This window comes from Oryx dammah, unplaced genomic scaffold (assembly GCF_014754425.2).
Source record: "Oryx dammah isolate SB20612 unplaced genomic scaffold, SCBI_Odam_1.1 HiC_scaffold_12, whole genome shotgun sequence".
Lineage (NCBI taxonomy): Eukaryota > Metazoa > Chordata > Mammalia > Artiodactyla > Bovidae > Oryx > Oryx dammah.
Genome location: NW_024070196.1, coordinates 36,717,146 through 36,733,854, shown reverse-complemented (window position 1 = coordinate 36,733,854; position 16,709 = coordinate 36,717,146). Strand labels below are relative to the sequence as shown.

At 34.4% G+C, this 16,709-nt stretch overlaps 1 protein-coding gene across 2 annotated transcripts in view; it reads right to left on the bottom strand.

Annotated features, from left to right (window-relative positions):
* Window positions 1-16,709, bottom strand: part of FSTL5 (follistatin like 5) — a 902,259-nt gene that overhangs the window by 85,610 nt on the left and 799,940 nt on the right. For both annotated transcript variants that reach the window (XM_040250565.1, XM_040250564.1), the window contains exon 13: window positions 8,944-9,093. In XM_040250565.1, coding sequence (XP_040106499.1) covers window positions 8,944-9,093 — 150 coding nt within the window. The remainder of the gene's footprint in view (window positions 1-8,943; window positions 9,094-16,709) is intronic.

Below are 16,709 nucleotides of genomic sequence, written 5' to 3'. Positions count from 1 at the left end.
GAAACATCTTTCAAATCATTATATTTCATTATTGTAATTAATTAATACTAGCTATCTACATCCAACCAGTCCATTCTAAAGGAGATCAGTCCTGGGTGTTCTTTGGAAGGAATGATACTAAAGCTGAAACTTCAATACTTTGGCCACCTCATGTGAAGATTTGACTCATTGGAAAAGACTCTGATGCTGGGAGGGATTGGGGGCAGGAGGAGAGGGGGACGGCAGAGGATGAGATGGCTGAATTGCATCACCGACTCAATGGATGTGAGTTTGAGTGAACTCTGGGAATTGGTGTTGGACAGGGAAGCCTGGCTTGCTGCAATTCATGGGGTCACAAAGATTTGGACATGACTGAGCGACTTTACTGAACTGATCTACATATACAGATCCTAAAATCCATATTGCATAATTTCCCATGTAAGCACCTTTTCAGACTGTTATATTATCATGATGAAGTAACTTCTTATCCTGTTCCTTTGTAAAAAATGTGTAGAATATACTATATAACACAATAACAAACAGCTTTACTTGTAGTTTTATCAACATATTGGTAATATTTTTCTTTAATATTTTAAAACTGTTTCAAACATTGAATAGAATGCAATTTACTTAAAGTATGAAGGTTTTCTCTTTGTATATCTATAAAATTTAACTCCCTCATAATTCCAGCATATGAGATACACATTTATCAGTACTTCTTGAAGGGGTGCACCAATTACAGATAATTTAAAATTGATGCTCTATTGATTATGCTCCAGTTGTATCAACTTCTATAAAGATGGCATGTTTAGTCAGAGTGAAGTTCTGAGAATAACAACAAAGATACACAGAACTTGGAGTTTAGCCTTGACATGAAGGAACAGTGAAGCACAGCTTGTTTATCAGTCTGACAAGTAGAGTACCAGCTGCCTAATTAAGTGAACCTAATTTAAACTAATGATGTAGATTCTCAGGATAATGTGCTAACAGCTAGAGGAGACTGCGAGGATACTTAAGAATACCCGAGGTGTTACAATAAGCCACTTCTGCATCCAAGCAGAACCTGATTTTGTTCCACAGAACACAAAATGAGGTCAGTTTACTAGTTAATCTTTTATGCAAGAAAACACACCCGCATGCCATTCTTACAAAAATTATTAATGAGAGAAGCAATAAACATTTGACATTTACAGCAATACCAAAGTTATAGATTCCTTTAAGAATTTGTGAGCTTTCATTTTTAAGCTGCAGGTTGAAATGATATTAATGTAAACACTGAAAATTAATATACCTCTACTGTAAGAATTTATCATGAAGTTTCTAAAAACATATGTTGTCAAGAAAATATTTATCATTTTAACAGTAAAATGTAATAATGCTGTTCAAGTTTTTTAAACATTGCTTCCTAAGATTACATATTTAATATCAATTTACAAAGTTAAATACATGCAAAAGAAACAAAGAAAAACTCAGAAATTATGATTTCTTAGAGAAAGTCAGTATAAAACACTAGAACTGAAAAACAAAACTTGAAATGTTAAATTTAAATAGGTGTAGTGTTATTTTTCTTACTGTCCTTTTCGAAAGTAAGACAATTTGATTTGGACTTCACTCTCACATCACTCTGTCCATTCTATAAGAAAGTCTATAGTATTGTCTATCATGTTTGGGAGGTGATTAACTAAAATTTGATTATAATTATTATTCTTAGTTGCCACTGTAGTATACTCAGGTTATAACAAAAGAAATCAACAGAAATACAGCACAGAATCAGGAAGGATAACTTCATTAGGAGACAAAGGGGTCAAATTGATAGAGGTGCTTTACTTTTTATAAGATTAACTTCACAACTTGCAGTTGACTTTGAAAGCACTCTGCTCTTGGATATAAATAATGATTTAAATGACAAATTGTTGGGAGCAGCGTTAGGCACTACTGACACAATGGAGGCACGGCCCCAGCCCCCTCTCCTCATTCTGCAGGCAGGGACCTGGGATGAAGGAGTTAGGCCTTGTAATCCTGACTTGTTTTTTCCTCTCCTCGGCTAAGTTGACTGAAAAGGAATATTAAGGTGCTTATTGTTCTTGAGAGGAGCATGAGAAGGCACAAAGCCTTCTGCAGCTGTGCTCAGAGAATAATTCATAAAGTTAATCATTGACATTTGTTTAAGGGCTTTTACAAAAGAGTGTTCCAGGATGAGCCCATAGGCCGCAGTTTGAGGCCATGGGAGGGATTGCTATCTGAAGCCTATTTGTGAGGAAAATGTTTATGGCAAAGGAGCTTACTGAATTTAGGGCTTAGAAATAATTAAAATAGTTAGAAGTTAAAGATTTAAGGAATGTTGGCGAGTTAGCATATTTTACTATCTCTTATAGAGGTCAGGAATTTTTAGAGACACTATAGCTAGAAGCCTTTTTAAGAGATAGTGAGCTCAGGATGTTAGGGGCCAACAGGATTTAGGAAGATAAGTAGTAAACTGAGGAATGTGGGCATGAGTTACAATGTAATCACAAGTTAACTATAGGACACATTAGAGGAGGTAGATAATAGATGGTAAGGCTGATTCCCAGAGAATCACTGAAGCAGGAACTCTGTTTGAAGAGCAACAATGATTTATGGACATAATAAATCTGGGTGAGGGGGAACTGAAAATGTCAAACCTCTGACCTAATGTTTTTGTAAAAGTATAAAAGAGAATCTTAAACTTGAAATAAATAGGCAGCCCAAGAAATCTGAGAGGATGTCTCATTGCTGACACTGTCCATCTCTTCAGGTTGAATCCTTGGCTGCTGGAGCTGGACTCCGGCAACAAATGAAGCTATTCTCTTTCAGTTTTTGAAGTAACTAGAAATACTATTTTTTTTAAACTGGTTTTAAAACTTGAATTACTTGGATTATTAATTTATAAAACAGACATGTCAATGTCTATATCTATTAAATCTATTATTTACATGAGAAAAGCCTTGAGAGAGTTCAGAATTCTTAAGAGATGATATATTTTCCAGTGTAAAAGTAGAGTCATTAAGATATTCCTAATTCATCTTTAAACATGTTCTTTTCAGGGCTAAAATTCACATACTCTAAGGGCATGTTAAACAAACATAAGGATGTATTATTTCACCAAGCAGTCAGAAGACTTATGGAATTCACCTTTTAAAGAGGTTCACAGGTTGAAATTATAAATGGTTGAAAACAGGAGAATTTAAACAAACTCAACGATAGAAAATTTGATTTTATTTAAAAGATAATTTTATGGGATATATATCTAAAATTTTAGGTTGATATTTTAGTCAACAATATCCCTCAAAAAGTAGTATCTTATCAGAAATAAGGATAGAATGCACGTACTCAGTATGGAAATCTTCGTTCCCTAAATTAAGGTAGCCTCTACCTTTCTATAGAATAGATCATTGTAGCCACTATTTTACACTTCTTCTTCCCAGGAAGGAATTTTTAATAGTGAGGAAAAAATCAGACTCCATATTACATCTGTTCCTTTCACTGCGGTTAGTCATGCTGGCTCTGCATCTTTTGTAAAAGAATGTGTTGCCTGTTGTTCAGCCACTAAGCCACTAAGTCATGTTCAACTGTTTACGACCACATGGACTGCAGCACGCCAGGGCTTTGAACCAGCTCTGAATCAGGAATAGGGCCCTCACCAGATCACTATCATGCTTGCACCTTGATCTTAGAATTTCCACACTCAGAAACAAGAGAAATAAATTTCTCTTGTTTATAAACAATGCAGTTTGCTGTATTTTTGTTTGTTTTTTATTTATTTAAATTATAGCAGCCTGAATGGTGATATGAAATGATAGTGAAAATGCATAGAAAGTGAAATATTTAGTAATAAGGCATATGTAATCACTATTGTATGCAAAAGTTAATAATATACCTGTTAGTTTAAGAATAGTCGTTATGTTCAATTTGTGTATAATATTACTTTTGTCTGTTGATTTATCAAATATTTCTCACTTTGATCATATGTCAATTTTTTCTAGTAATATGGTAATATGGAAAAGGCAATGGCAACCCACTCGAGTACTCTTGCCTAGAAAATCCCATGGACGGAAGAGCCTGGTAGGCTGCAGTCCATGGCATCGCTAAGAGTCGGACAGGACTGAGAGACTTCACTTCCAGTTTTTATTTTCATGCATTGGAGAAGGAAATGGCAACCCACTCCAGTGTTCTTGCCTGGAGAATCCCAGGGCTGGGGGAGCCTGGTGGGCTAGCGTCTATGGGGTCCCACAGAGTCGGACACAACTGAAGTGACTTAGCAATGTGGTAATAATCACTTTACAAAATTGTAAGCAATCTTATAAGTTTTCCTATTTTTAATTTTTTAGTCAACTTTTATAAAATAAAAATAAAAATAAATGCACAACCTATTCATAAATACAATAGGAAAAGAAGAAATAAGGGAGAGAAAGTATAAAACTGAAAAATTAAGCCAAAATTTGAAACAAAATTATAGAAAAAAAATATACAATAAAAATAAATGCACAACCTATTCATAAATACAATAAGAAAAGAAGAAATAAGGGAGAGAAAATATAAAACTGAAAAATTAAGCCAAAATTTGAAACAAAATTATAGAAAAAAAAGATACAATATTTAAGATACTTTCTTGAAATATGAAACACATATTTAACATATGCATAATAATTAGTAATTATTTCATCTTACCTAATACAAGAAATCTTAATATAAATAATATCAATATCAACCCTTCCCCCACTTACATGTTTTTGTACACTATTTAAACACCTTTTTTTTTTATTTTCTAATTTAGTCCTGTGTTTTCACTCTTAAAAATGTTGACCTTAAATTCAGGGAATACCATTATTACTGACAGTTAATATTTTAATAGATCTTAGGTTTACCAATTTACTTGCTCATTATATATCATATTTAATAGCTTAGTTTATTTTCCTTATTCTTACAGTGAGTAGTTTCAACTTTATATAACTTTATTTTGTTGATAAAATTTTTCTACTGACCATATAATATCAGAGTATAGTTTATTTCCACTTAGTCCTTTAATAATATTTTTTCACTTTCTTTTGGTGTTCATTATAGCTATTGAGAAAATGGCTACTATTCTCATGGTAATTCATCTACCATTTTTAGATCTTCCTTTGATTTTATGTTTAATTGTTTCATGTCAATATATTTGGGTATTGAGTTTTCTCTATTTAAGTTTCATTGCCCTTTCTAAATCTGAGACTTTAGAGTATTTTTAAATAAATTGTACAATAAATAATAATACAAGGTACATGTATATTATGATATATATATAATAATATAATAACATATGATATATTATCAACTTTACCCATTTCTTTCTATTTGGTATATTATCAGATTTTCCCCTTTCTTTCTGTTTTCTCCTTCTAGAACTTATCCTTTCTACTGTTAGTGTATAAATAAAGTTTGATATATATATATATATATATTTACTTATTTATTTATTTATTTATTTTTTATTAGAGTATAGCTGCTTTACTTTTCCCCTGGAGAAGGGAATATTCCAGTATTCTTGCCTGGAAAATCCCATGGACAGAAGAACCTGGCAGGCTACAATCCAGGGGGTCGCAAGGGTAGAACATCGCAAGGGTAGAACACGACTTAGCGACTAAACCACCACATAGCTGCTTTACAATGTTGAGTTAGTTTCTACTATATAACAAAGTGTATCAACTATAAAATACATATATCTCCTCTTTTTCTCAATTTCCCTCCCATTTATGTCACCATAGAGCACTGAGTAGAGTTTCCTGTACCATACAGTAGGTTCTCATTCATTACCATTTTTATACATAGTATCAATTGTGTATATATATCAATCCCAATTTCCCAATTCATCTCACCTCTCTTTTCCCCCTTGGTGTCCATATATTTTTTTCTTTATGTTTGTGTCTTTATTTCTGAGTTGCAAATAAGATCATCTGTATGACTTTTCTACTTTCCACATATATGTATTAATATATGACTTTTTTTTCTCTTTCTGACTTACTTCACTCTGTATGACAGTTTCTAAGTCCATTTATATCTACACAAATGACCCAATGTTTTGCTTTTTTATGGATGAGAAATATTCCATTATATGTATATATATATGTACCAAGTGTCTCCTTGTCTAACCTGAGCTGGAAACATGTCTGTCCATCTGGTCACATATTTCTCACCACTCTGCACAATTCCCTGAATGACTGCAAAATACCATAAGTACTGGTTTTGTGGTTCTAAATAAATTCAAGAGAGTAGGTGAGTTTAAAATACAGAATCAGAAAACAGTGAGAATCAAATGTAATTGATTTTTCTGCAGCAAAAATGAAAGAATAACACTTGCTCCAGGTAAATGAAATGACCTCACAATTATCTTGTGCAGCCAATGTAGCCAGACACAGACAATGAATATTGTATAAATTTCCATCTCTGTAATAATAAAAATCAGGCAATACTAACTTGTGGTAACAGAAATCTGCATAATGATTACCTTTAGATAGGTAATGACTAGAAAGAGTAATAAAGCATAATTATTAATATTTTAATACCAAAATCACAGGAGAATCCATTTAGACTGAGTCTGTATTTTCTAACTAATAAAAGTGTAAGTTTTAGATTCATGTCTGAAAAATACCCACAATCATATTATATTTTAATATTTTATCCTTGTATGTCTTTTTCATTCTCCTGGTATTTTATAGTCATTATAGTCACTTTGAAAATGATATCATTTATGTGATTTTTTTAACATTGCCTGAATTTTCATTATTGATATTTTCTATTAATTTTAAAATTTACATCATTGTCTGAAGATAGAAGTTATATGAATAATAAATGATGTTAACTTTTCTCACTTTCAAATATCTAGTAGGTAATACATATTCAGTTGGTGTAGGTTTCTGGTTTGAACACTGAATTTAAAGACCAGTCTGATTATTCCTGAAAGAACATCTAATTTTAACCTACCAGCTAAAGACTCTTGATAATCCTTGACTAATGCCTGTAATTCACTGGCCTATGTCACTGCTGAAATCAAAGTAAATTAAACCTGGTCAAAAATCAAGCAGCCTCAAAGACAGACACATAAGATGTAAAATATACGGAAAAATATGTTCTCCCAGTAGACACTGACCATTAGATAGACACCCATTAGATAGGGTGCATACAAGAAGTACGCAACTCTGGAGGCCTTAGAATTTTCTAGAAGACAGTTATTCATCCTTTCATGACCCTACTGTTCATTCTCTTATTTGAAACTGAACCACAAATTTATAACTCTTTAGATATCAGAGCATTCAAACAGATACTTTTTATCTGTTTATCTGTGATACCAAGTACATCTTACAAAAGACAATTAACAAATGCATACAAAAATGGATAGATGATTGGATGAATTCATATGAAGTTGTTAAAAGCTATTATAGTGAGAAGCGTGATTTTGAACTTAGAATATTTTTTGTTATAGTCATGAATCAATATTAGAGGTACTAACAGCTACTTCAAACCAATATTGATGCAGGGAAAAAAATCTCTAAAAGTAAGAAATGGTTAGATTTCAGGGTCTGTCAGAATTTTGATAGTAAACCAATATACAGTGCATATACCAGGCCCTGTTATAAATGCTTGAATGCTTTTATCCATTAATTGATATAATCCTTACTATAATGTTATGGGATATGTACGCTTCCAAGGTGCTACAGTGGTAATCTGCCTGCCACTGCAAGAGATGCAAGAGACGTGGGTTCAATTCCTGGGTCGGGAAGATTCTCTGAAGTAGGGAATGGCAGCCTACTTAAATATTCTTTTCTGGGAAATCCCATGGTCAGAGGAGCCTGGCTGGCTGCAGTCCATGGGGTCTCAAAGAGTCAAACACAACTGAGCACACATACAAAATGTGTACGGTTATTATTCTGATTTAACAGATTATATTGATACATATCTCAAGATGCTATTTTAAGTTTGTTTCCTCTGAGCTAAGAAGCCATAGATCCTAACAGTCAGAGGCTAGGAGGCTGAAGCCAGGCTGCCAGGAGGCAAATCCTATCCTTTCCCTTGCTTGTTGTATGACTGAATTCAAGTAGATGGTCCAAGTTGGATAGTTTTGGAAAGAGCAGGAGATAAAATAGTTGATGACTCAAACCAGAATAGTCTCCATAACCATAATCACAGCAACATGGAAAAATTACATGGCAAGATTGGAAATTTTTTTCTCTGTCATAGACCTATGCACATATTATTTGTTTTACTACTGTGGTAAAACCTACTAAATTATTATTATCCATTAAATCTATTATTGTTCAGCCTTTGTTATGAATCAAATGAGAAAGCTATAATACTTTTTCTGTGATGGTAACTGCTGATGCTGCTAAGTCACTTCAGTCGTGTCCGACTCTGTGCAATCCCATAGACGGCAGCCCACCAGGCTCCCCCATCCCTGGGATTTTCCAGGCAAGAACACTGGAGTGGGTTGCCATTTCCTTCTCCAGTGCATGAAAGTGAAAAGTGAAAATGAAATCGCTCAGTCATGTCTGACTCTGCAACCTCCGGGACTGCAGCCTACCAGGCTCCTCTATCCATGGGATTTTCCAGGCAAGAGTACGGGAGTGGGGTGCCATTTTATCTAGGATACCTGAATTGGCCATGGACCAGGAAGGACTCTCTTTGCTCTATACATAAAAAGCAACTCTGAGGATGATTTCTGTGTAATGGTCATGTTGGGATTATAAAATATTCTTGGAATCTAACTGCTGAAAACAAAAGCTGTTTCAATTACCTCTTTAATTGCTTAGGCTCAAATAGTAGAGAGGAGAGTTTGCAGAAAACTCATGTATTTATCCAAGTAATGAAACAAGTTATCAATAACAATCAACTGACAGGTTACCTCATAATGACTATTACATTACATTAAATTTTCTTTAAAACTACTTTCACTTTCAAGAAGAGGGTCATTCATACCTGAACAACTTTTTGAGACTGCACATCAACAACAAGGACTCTATCCAAAGTTGGCTGTGCGACATAGATGAACTTGTCCTTGACATTGACAGCTGAGGCCCACACACACCTCTGGATATCATCACCTTCCGCTTTGGGACAGACTTCATCCTAAAATTTAGAAAATATAAAGTTAAATGAATACTTTAAATTATAAATGGACATGGACATATGACGAGTAACATTAATGTTGGACACTTTCCTACTTTTGCTGTAGAAAGTTATATATATTTGTATATATGTATATATATAAATACATATGGATATATATATTTATATGCTATATATTTATATTTATATAAAATATATAGAGTTAAAACAGTATACAGTACATAGTTAATTTCATTAAATGTGTATAGAAATTAGTGTGAATAATCCTTTAGAATGTATTTTCTCAAGTTTAATTGCTCATTTATAGTAATAATGAATATTGCTATATTCATATAGTCCTTTCATCCATCCCTACCTGTTCATAACTCAGTAACTGCTTAAATACATAATAAGTCCAATGTTTCCTCCAAATCCCCTAGTCTGAAACTTCTGTACCAGACATCAGAAACCACACTAAATACATCTAGAGTCTCTCCAAACCCAAGGTACATTCAGAGTCCTTTCAAAATCTACGAAACTCACTTGAAAAAGAAGAATTCTAATTTGTGGAGAATCAGGAACTTGGAAAAAATAATAAGGCTTTTTTATTCATAATGTTTATTTTATTTTTGATTTAGTATCAAGGTCAAATTTTACAAAATTCTTTCATCTGTCTAAACTTTTTTTTTTTTTTTTCATTTTGCTCCATTACCCTAGAACTGCCTTCTGGCTGAATATTATATTGTTTGTGCTAGATCTTCTATTTCATCCTTCAAAATTAATTAAATGTTGAAGGTATACTAATGTCCTTCTGATTTGCATCTGCAGATATTGAAAGTAGAATAATGTCATTTAGGTCTTTATTTTTGCCCCAGGTTTTCCTTTTATTCACTGGTATAACGGGTTTGCTTTTCTGATGGCTCAGGTGGTAAAGAATCTTCCTGCAATGTGGCATACCCAGGTTCAATTCCTGGGCCAGAAAGATCCCCTGGAGAAATGAATGGCTATCCACTCCAGTATTCTTGCCTGGAGCTTTCCATGGAGAGAGGAGCCTGGCAGGCTATAGACAATGTGGTCACAAAGAGTCAGACATGACTGAGTGAAACACACACACATTGGGTTTGTAATTCTCCCAATTTATTTATAGTTAGAAAAACCACTAGCAAGAGAGCTCTACACAAAATATATGTATAAGCATATATTTATCTAACGATAATATGATAAACACTGATTCTAGTGTGGCACTTTTTTATGATTTAGGCCTGATCTCTTGAGTACCACGTCTAACATTGATTTGTATACTCTAGGTAGTAACTCCAAAGCTCAATTAAAATACTCTCCTTCTTCCCTAATTTGAACAAAAACAATTATTTTTCATCAGAGAGCCCATCCACCATTTGTATTTAATAATCATGAAACAAAATCAATAAAATGTTCATTATCAGCACCACCTAAACAGTTCTTTCAATGAAAGATAATACTGAGAGTAGATAAACCATATCTGGCATTTAGTAACTAAAATGAATACCAAAACAATTCTCAGGCAGCACAACCACAGAAGATGCTTCTCTTTCTTGCATAAAATTTGGAAAGTAATGTAAAAACCAGAGCACTTTGAAATGAGAAGCTCAGTATGTGCTCTGCTGGTTTTGTTCTCCACCCTTAGATCTAATTCTAAAGAACCTGGAGGGCCCACTCATTTTTAAAATCCAGTCCAGAAGTACCAAGTTCCCCAAAACACTAGGGACATATAACAGTAGTATTTCCTGAACAGTGCAGTTGTTCCAGGATTCCAGGACATAAACAAACAAACAAAAAAGAAAACTAAATATCCAATGTATGTTTCTGGTTGTTATGGAGGGTTTGAATGAACACCATTTTATAGAACGCACAATAATATTAAGATTACCATCAGCAGTGAGTGTCCATGGCACCCATTGGCAGGCAGCACAAGTCAAAAGGCAGCAATCTGTTCTCAGCACATGTCCAGAACACAGTACAGGATTTTACCTTCATTCATCAATTTTCAATGAAACATTATTTTCTACACCCAACATTTTTCTTTAGAAGACTCTTGAACATCTTTGACAAGGACCTATTTCATGAGAACCAAACACTATATAAAATACGTACTTGAGAAGCATGAAAAGGTGGGGAAGAGTGGGACCTAAGATTGATAAAAGTTTCAGAATATAGGGAAGTTGTTTACAAATTCTTTGCTGTTATGTAAAATCTCACAATGAAACCTGCCAAAATAACAGAAAGCATGAGTGACCTGACTCAGAACTGTCAGCCAAACAACTGCTGAACCAGGAGCAATTTCCACCTCTTTGCTACAAAACTATTCAACAGTAAAATAAACTGCTCTGCTGGGAATTATTTCCTACTTTGTATGCTGTCACTAGAAGATGTTCCTGACCAGACTCACAATCATTTTTACAAAGCCATTAGAACTTTCCTGACAGTCACCCTAAATTTTCTTCGCTGTGCTTTATGCCATTATTTCTGATTATAGTCTATTAGGTCCCTTTTTATAGTAACAGTCCTCTTTTTCCAGGTTACATAGATGAATACTTATTTCTGAGGATAGGAATAGTAGGGGAATATATTTCACATGCATTAGGCATTCAGTGGGATAAAAGAAAAACTAAAAAATACCAGAGATGCAAAAGAAGATTAAGATAATATCCCGATGAGGAAAACTGTCAGGAATTATATTAAAGAGTATCATTCAATCATCTTCATAGAAACTTATACTGCCATTGAGAGTAAAAGGGTTAATAAGATTTTAGAACTAATAAGAATGAGTCAATAATAAAAAGACTATTCTAACTCATAATTAATACTTATCTATTTCCTTGTGGGTCACTTACATATTTCATTATATATTTCCTGTGTATGAATTATCTTCTTCCAAAATTTTAAAGGAATATACCATTAGTGATAATGGAAATTTTAACTTAGCAATTAAAGTAGTGTTGATGCTTCCTGATCTGCTAAACTAAAATTGTAGTTTGAATAGTTGAATATATTTTGAATATTCAAAATATAGTTTGAATATATATATATTCATCTTCTCTAGGACTCAGTCATTTTCATTTATTGTATTGATTACCTATTAAAAATACTTAGCTCTTAAATCTCCAATCTTGTATCTTTCCTCCTTTTCTTCATAGTCACTCCTATGCCATCCATAGCGAGGATGAATGGATCTGTTACAAGCACCTCTGTTTCCCTTTCATCCAACTCAACAGGAATCTGGCATTATTCTTTCCTCCCATCCTCTCTCTAATCATGGTTTGTCCACTATCCTTTGCCTGCAGAAACAATCTGCCTACATTTAATCAATGTGCTAAGTCACTTTAGTCATGTCCAACTCTTTGTGACCCCATGGACTGTAGGTTGGTAGGCTCCTCTGTCTGTGGGATTTTCCAGGCAAGAACACTGGAGCAGGTTGCCATGCCCTCCTCCACGGGATCTTCCCAATTCAGGGAATCAAACTCATGTCTTTTATGTCTCCTGCATTGGCATGTGGGTTCTTTACCACTAGCACCACCTGGGAAGCGTACATTTAATCTATAACTTTAGTTATACCTCCAGCTGCATTGGAACATACACATGCCTTAGTAATTTAAGCAAACATTAACTGAATTCATCTGCTTTCCCTTCCAATAACCAATCTAATTCTCTTATATTTTGAGCAAATTTTCGAGAACCTTAATTTCATTTCTTGAGCTTTCATTCTAAATTGTTCATAGTTCAAACTGGCATTTGAGAAACCCTGGATCTTCCAAAAGAGAGGTCTTGAAAACTTATCAAAGGCCTCAGAATTTACAATCATTGGTCTTCACTTCTTGTTGGGGAGGATTTATTGGACACTTTCTATGTGAAAGATATCATGCAAAGCTATGTTTGGAAAGAAAAACATGAATATGAATGAATGCCTGCTCTCAAGTTGCTTATCATTTCTCTCATATTCAGCCGTTTCAGACATTTGGTTCTTCCTGGAATATGTTTTTTCATTGTTGTAAGACAGAATTAGCAATCAATGGCCCCAGACCAAATTCAGTCCACTACCCATTTTGGTATGTGGCTTAGGAACTAAGAATTTTTTTTTTTTTGGCATTTTTTTAATGGTTGAAGAAAAGTCAAAAGAAGAATACTATGTGGTGACAGGTAAACATCAAATGGTATTCAAATTCACATAAATAAATATTTATTGGAACATAGCTACTCTCACTCATTTAAATAGTATCTATCATGTGGGGAGAGAGCAAATTAGCCAAGATGGCATGTTCAGGCTCCCTGGCCCCACGTTTTGTAATTAATGACTATGCAACAGTGAGATCACTCATAGTACTGCACGTGCATGTCAGGAGGTTTATGTAACAGCTGAGATCGTTTGTAACACTGTGCGTGTGCATCAGGAGGTACTCGCTTGGTCACAGGCTACTTTCTGCAGTACACCTGTATAAGCTTCACCATGAAAGCCCTGGCTGCTGCTGCTGCACTGGGGCTACATTGGAGTGGCACCATGATTATGTTATATGAGGTTATGATATGGCTTCCTTATGGCTATTTTATGGTTCTGTTGTGGCTGCTGCTAAGGCTGCTCTGTCAGCCAGGAGAGAGGCTGTATTATGGCTGCCTTGCCAGCCAGAAGAGAACAAACATGTCTGCAGATCCTATGGCTCCTCAAATCTTCCAGCCTCCAAGTTTGCACCTTGCCTACCCTGGGTAGTAGGGTACCCAGCGAAGAGTACCTCACAGTGAACAGTGAGGACAAAGACAATTGCATCACAGACAGGATAAGCGATACATATCTCAGTATTTAAAAAGCAAACAACTCAATTAAAAAATGGACAGAGAACCTGAATAGGTATTTTTCCCAAAGACATACAGATGGACAACAGGCTATGAAAAGAGACACTAATCATCAGAGAAATGCAAGTTAAAACTACAGTGAGACATCACATGACATCTGCCAGAATGGCTGTCATCAAAATGACATAAAGAACCTGCCTGCCAATGCTGGAGACACCAGAGACGTGGGTTCAATCCCTGAGTCGGGAAGATTCCATGGAGGAGATGGCAACACACTCCAGTATTCTTTCCTGGACAATCTCATGGACAAAGGAGCCTGCCAGGCTACAGTCCATGGAGTCGCAAAGACTCTAACATGGCTGAGCACACATGCAATTTAAACCTAATCTTAGCTAGATTATATAGATAGGTACCATGTATCTATCTAGATTATCTGTGTATCCATATCTTAAATAGCTGGCATTCATGTACCTGTTTGTGTGTTCATGTGTATATATGTATTCTCCTTTTTAAATTTATCTTCTATTAAATTTTGGAATCAACTTTAATACTTTCTTTAATACAGTACACTTTCTTCTGTCTATTATGCTTCTATTTCAAATTGCCTATTCAATAGTTTTTTGGGGAAGACAAGGAGGGAGGAAGACCTGGTGAATGGCGAGGCCAAATATTAATTCCTGGTTGTCACCCAACCATGATAATAATAAGGCAAAAAGAATGAATAAACTCTTAAAGGAATTGAATGTAAAATAAATAGAGCAGAAAAGCAAAGTCTGAGACTTGACTTTCCTGAAGTCACCAGAAGGGAACAGAAGCTAAAGAAACTACTAAAGGTGGAATTTAACTAATAGGATTAAGTGACAACCAGGGTAAGTTATAGCCTGGAACCCATATCAGTAAACTTGTATTCTGCATGGTCCATACAGTAAATAGCTTAGGCTTTGCCATTCATATTACCTTCATCTGCATGAAAGTGCAGACAACATATATTTTTCTTTCAGATTTATTGAGATATAATTGACATACAGCACTGTGTACATTTAAGGTGTACAACATAATAATTTAACTTCCATCATGGAATGATTATCGTACTAAGTTTAGTGAACATCTATCATCTCACATAAATGCAAAATAATAGACAAAACTGTTTTCTCTTGTGATGAGAACTCTTATTGTTTACTCTCTTAATGATATTCATATATAACATGAGACAGTGTTCATTAAATTCATCATGTCATCCATTACATCCCTAGCATTTATTTATCTTATAACTAGAAGTTTGTATCACAATCAGGTAATTCTATCTTTCCCCATTCTCTGCCTTGCTGCTGCTAAGTCGCTTCAGTCGTGTCCAACTCTTCGCAACCTCATGGACTGCAGCCCACCAGGCTCCTGCATCCATTGGATTTTCCAGGCAAGAGTACTGGAGTGGGGTGCCATTGCCTTCTCCATTCTCTGCCTTGGGTAACCTCAAATCTGATCTCTTTTCTATGAGTTTGTTTACCTGTTTATTTTTAAAGTATAATTGATACTATGTTAGGTCACAGGGCACAAATAGTGATGCAATTTTTCTATATATTGCAAAATGATCACCACAATAAATCTGGTTACTACCTGTCACCATACACAGATACTACATTATTATTGACTATACTCCCCCACACTATACATTTTGTCCCCATAACTTATGTATTTTGTAACTGGAAGCTTGTACCTCAATCTCCCTCACCTATTTCATTCATTTCCCCACCCCTCCCCTCAGATACTCTCACCTTTTTGTTCTCTTTATCTATGATTTCATTTCTGTCTTGCTATGTTTGCTCACTTGTGTTTTTTTTTAGATTACATATATAAGTGAAATCATACTGTATTCATCTTCCTCTGATTTATTTTAGTTACCATAATACCCACTAGGTTCATCTACATTGTCAAAAATGGCAAGGTTTCACTCATCTTTATGGATGAGTAATATTCCATGGTATACATAAATCAAGTCTTTTTATCCATGTCATCTGTTGATGGGCACTTAGGTTGCTTCCATATCTTAGCTATTGTAAATAATGCTGCAGTGAACTTATTATTTGTTTCCTTCAGAATAATACTCAGAAATGGAATTCCTTGATTGTATGGTAATTCTATTTTTAATTTTCTTAGGAAGTTTCATATTATTTTCCATAGTGGCTGCATCTATGTATAATTCCACCAGCTTGGGAAGATTCTTTACAACTGAGTCACTTAGGAAGCCCTTGACTTATATTCTGGAAGTTTAAAAAACTAAGCAATTCTACAAAGTAATAAATAAACTATGGGGTAGTAAAATGAGAAAGTAAATGACAATAATAATTATGCATAACCCTACATATAGAACATTAGTATACTCAACATGTAAAATAGCTTGTTTAAACATACTTTATAGGCTAGGTCTCTCTAATATATAAAGAAAGGCAAATACATGAACTTTTGTATAATTTAGATTACAAATGCATTCTGTCATTTGCATAGCTGTGAATGAAAACACACTGCCAAAGTATTATAAAGAAGGCAGAAATAAGTATGCAACAAATCAGGTTACCTAAGCTATATACACTCAACTTGGGTACCACATTGTGGGTTCATCCAAGAGTAGTATATAGATGCTTCTAGATATGAATGAACTACTGGGAATGAATTTTGAGTCAAAGGTAAAGAGAGAGGCTTTGATGTTTGATAAAAATGTAAGCATTAAATTCGAAAACCCCTAGACATATTGTTGACCTGATTCTCTCACTAATCAGATCTTTAACTATGAAAATAAATTGGTTTCATATATAAAC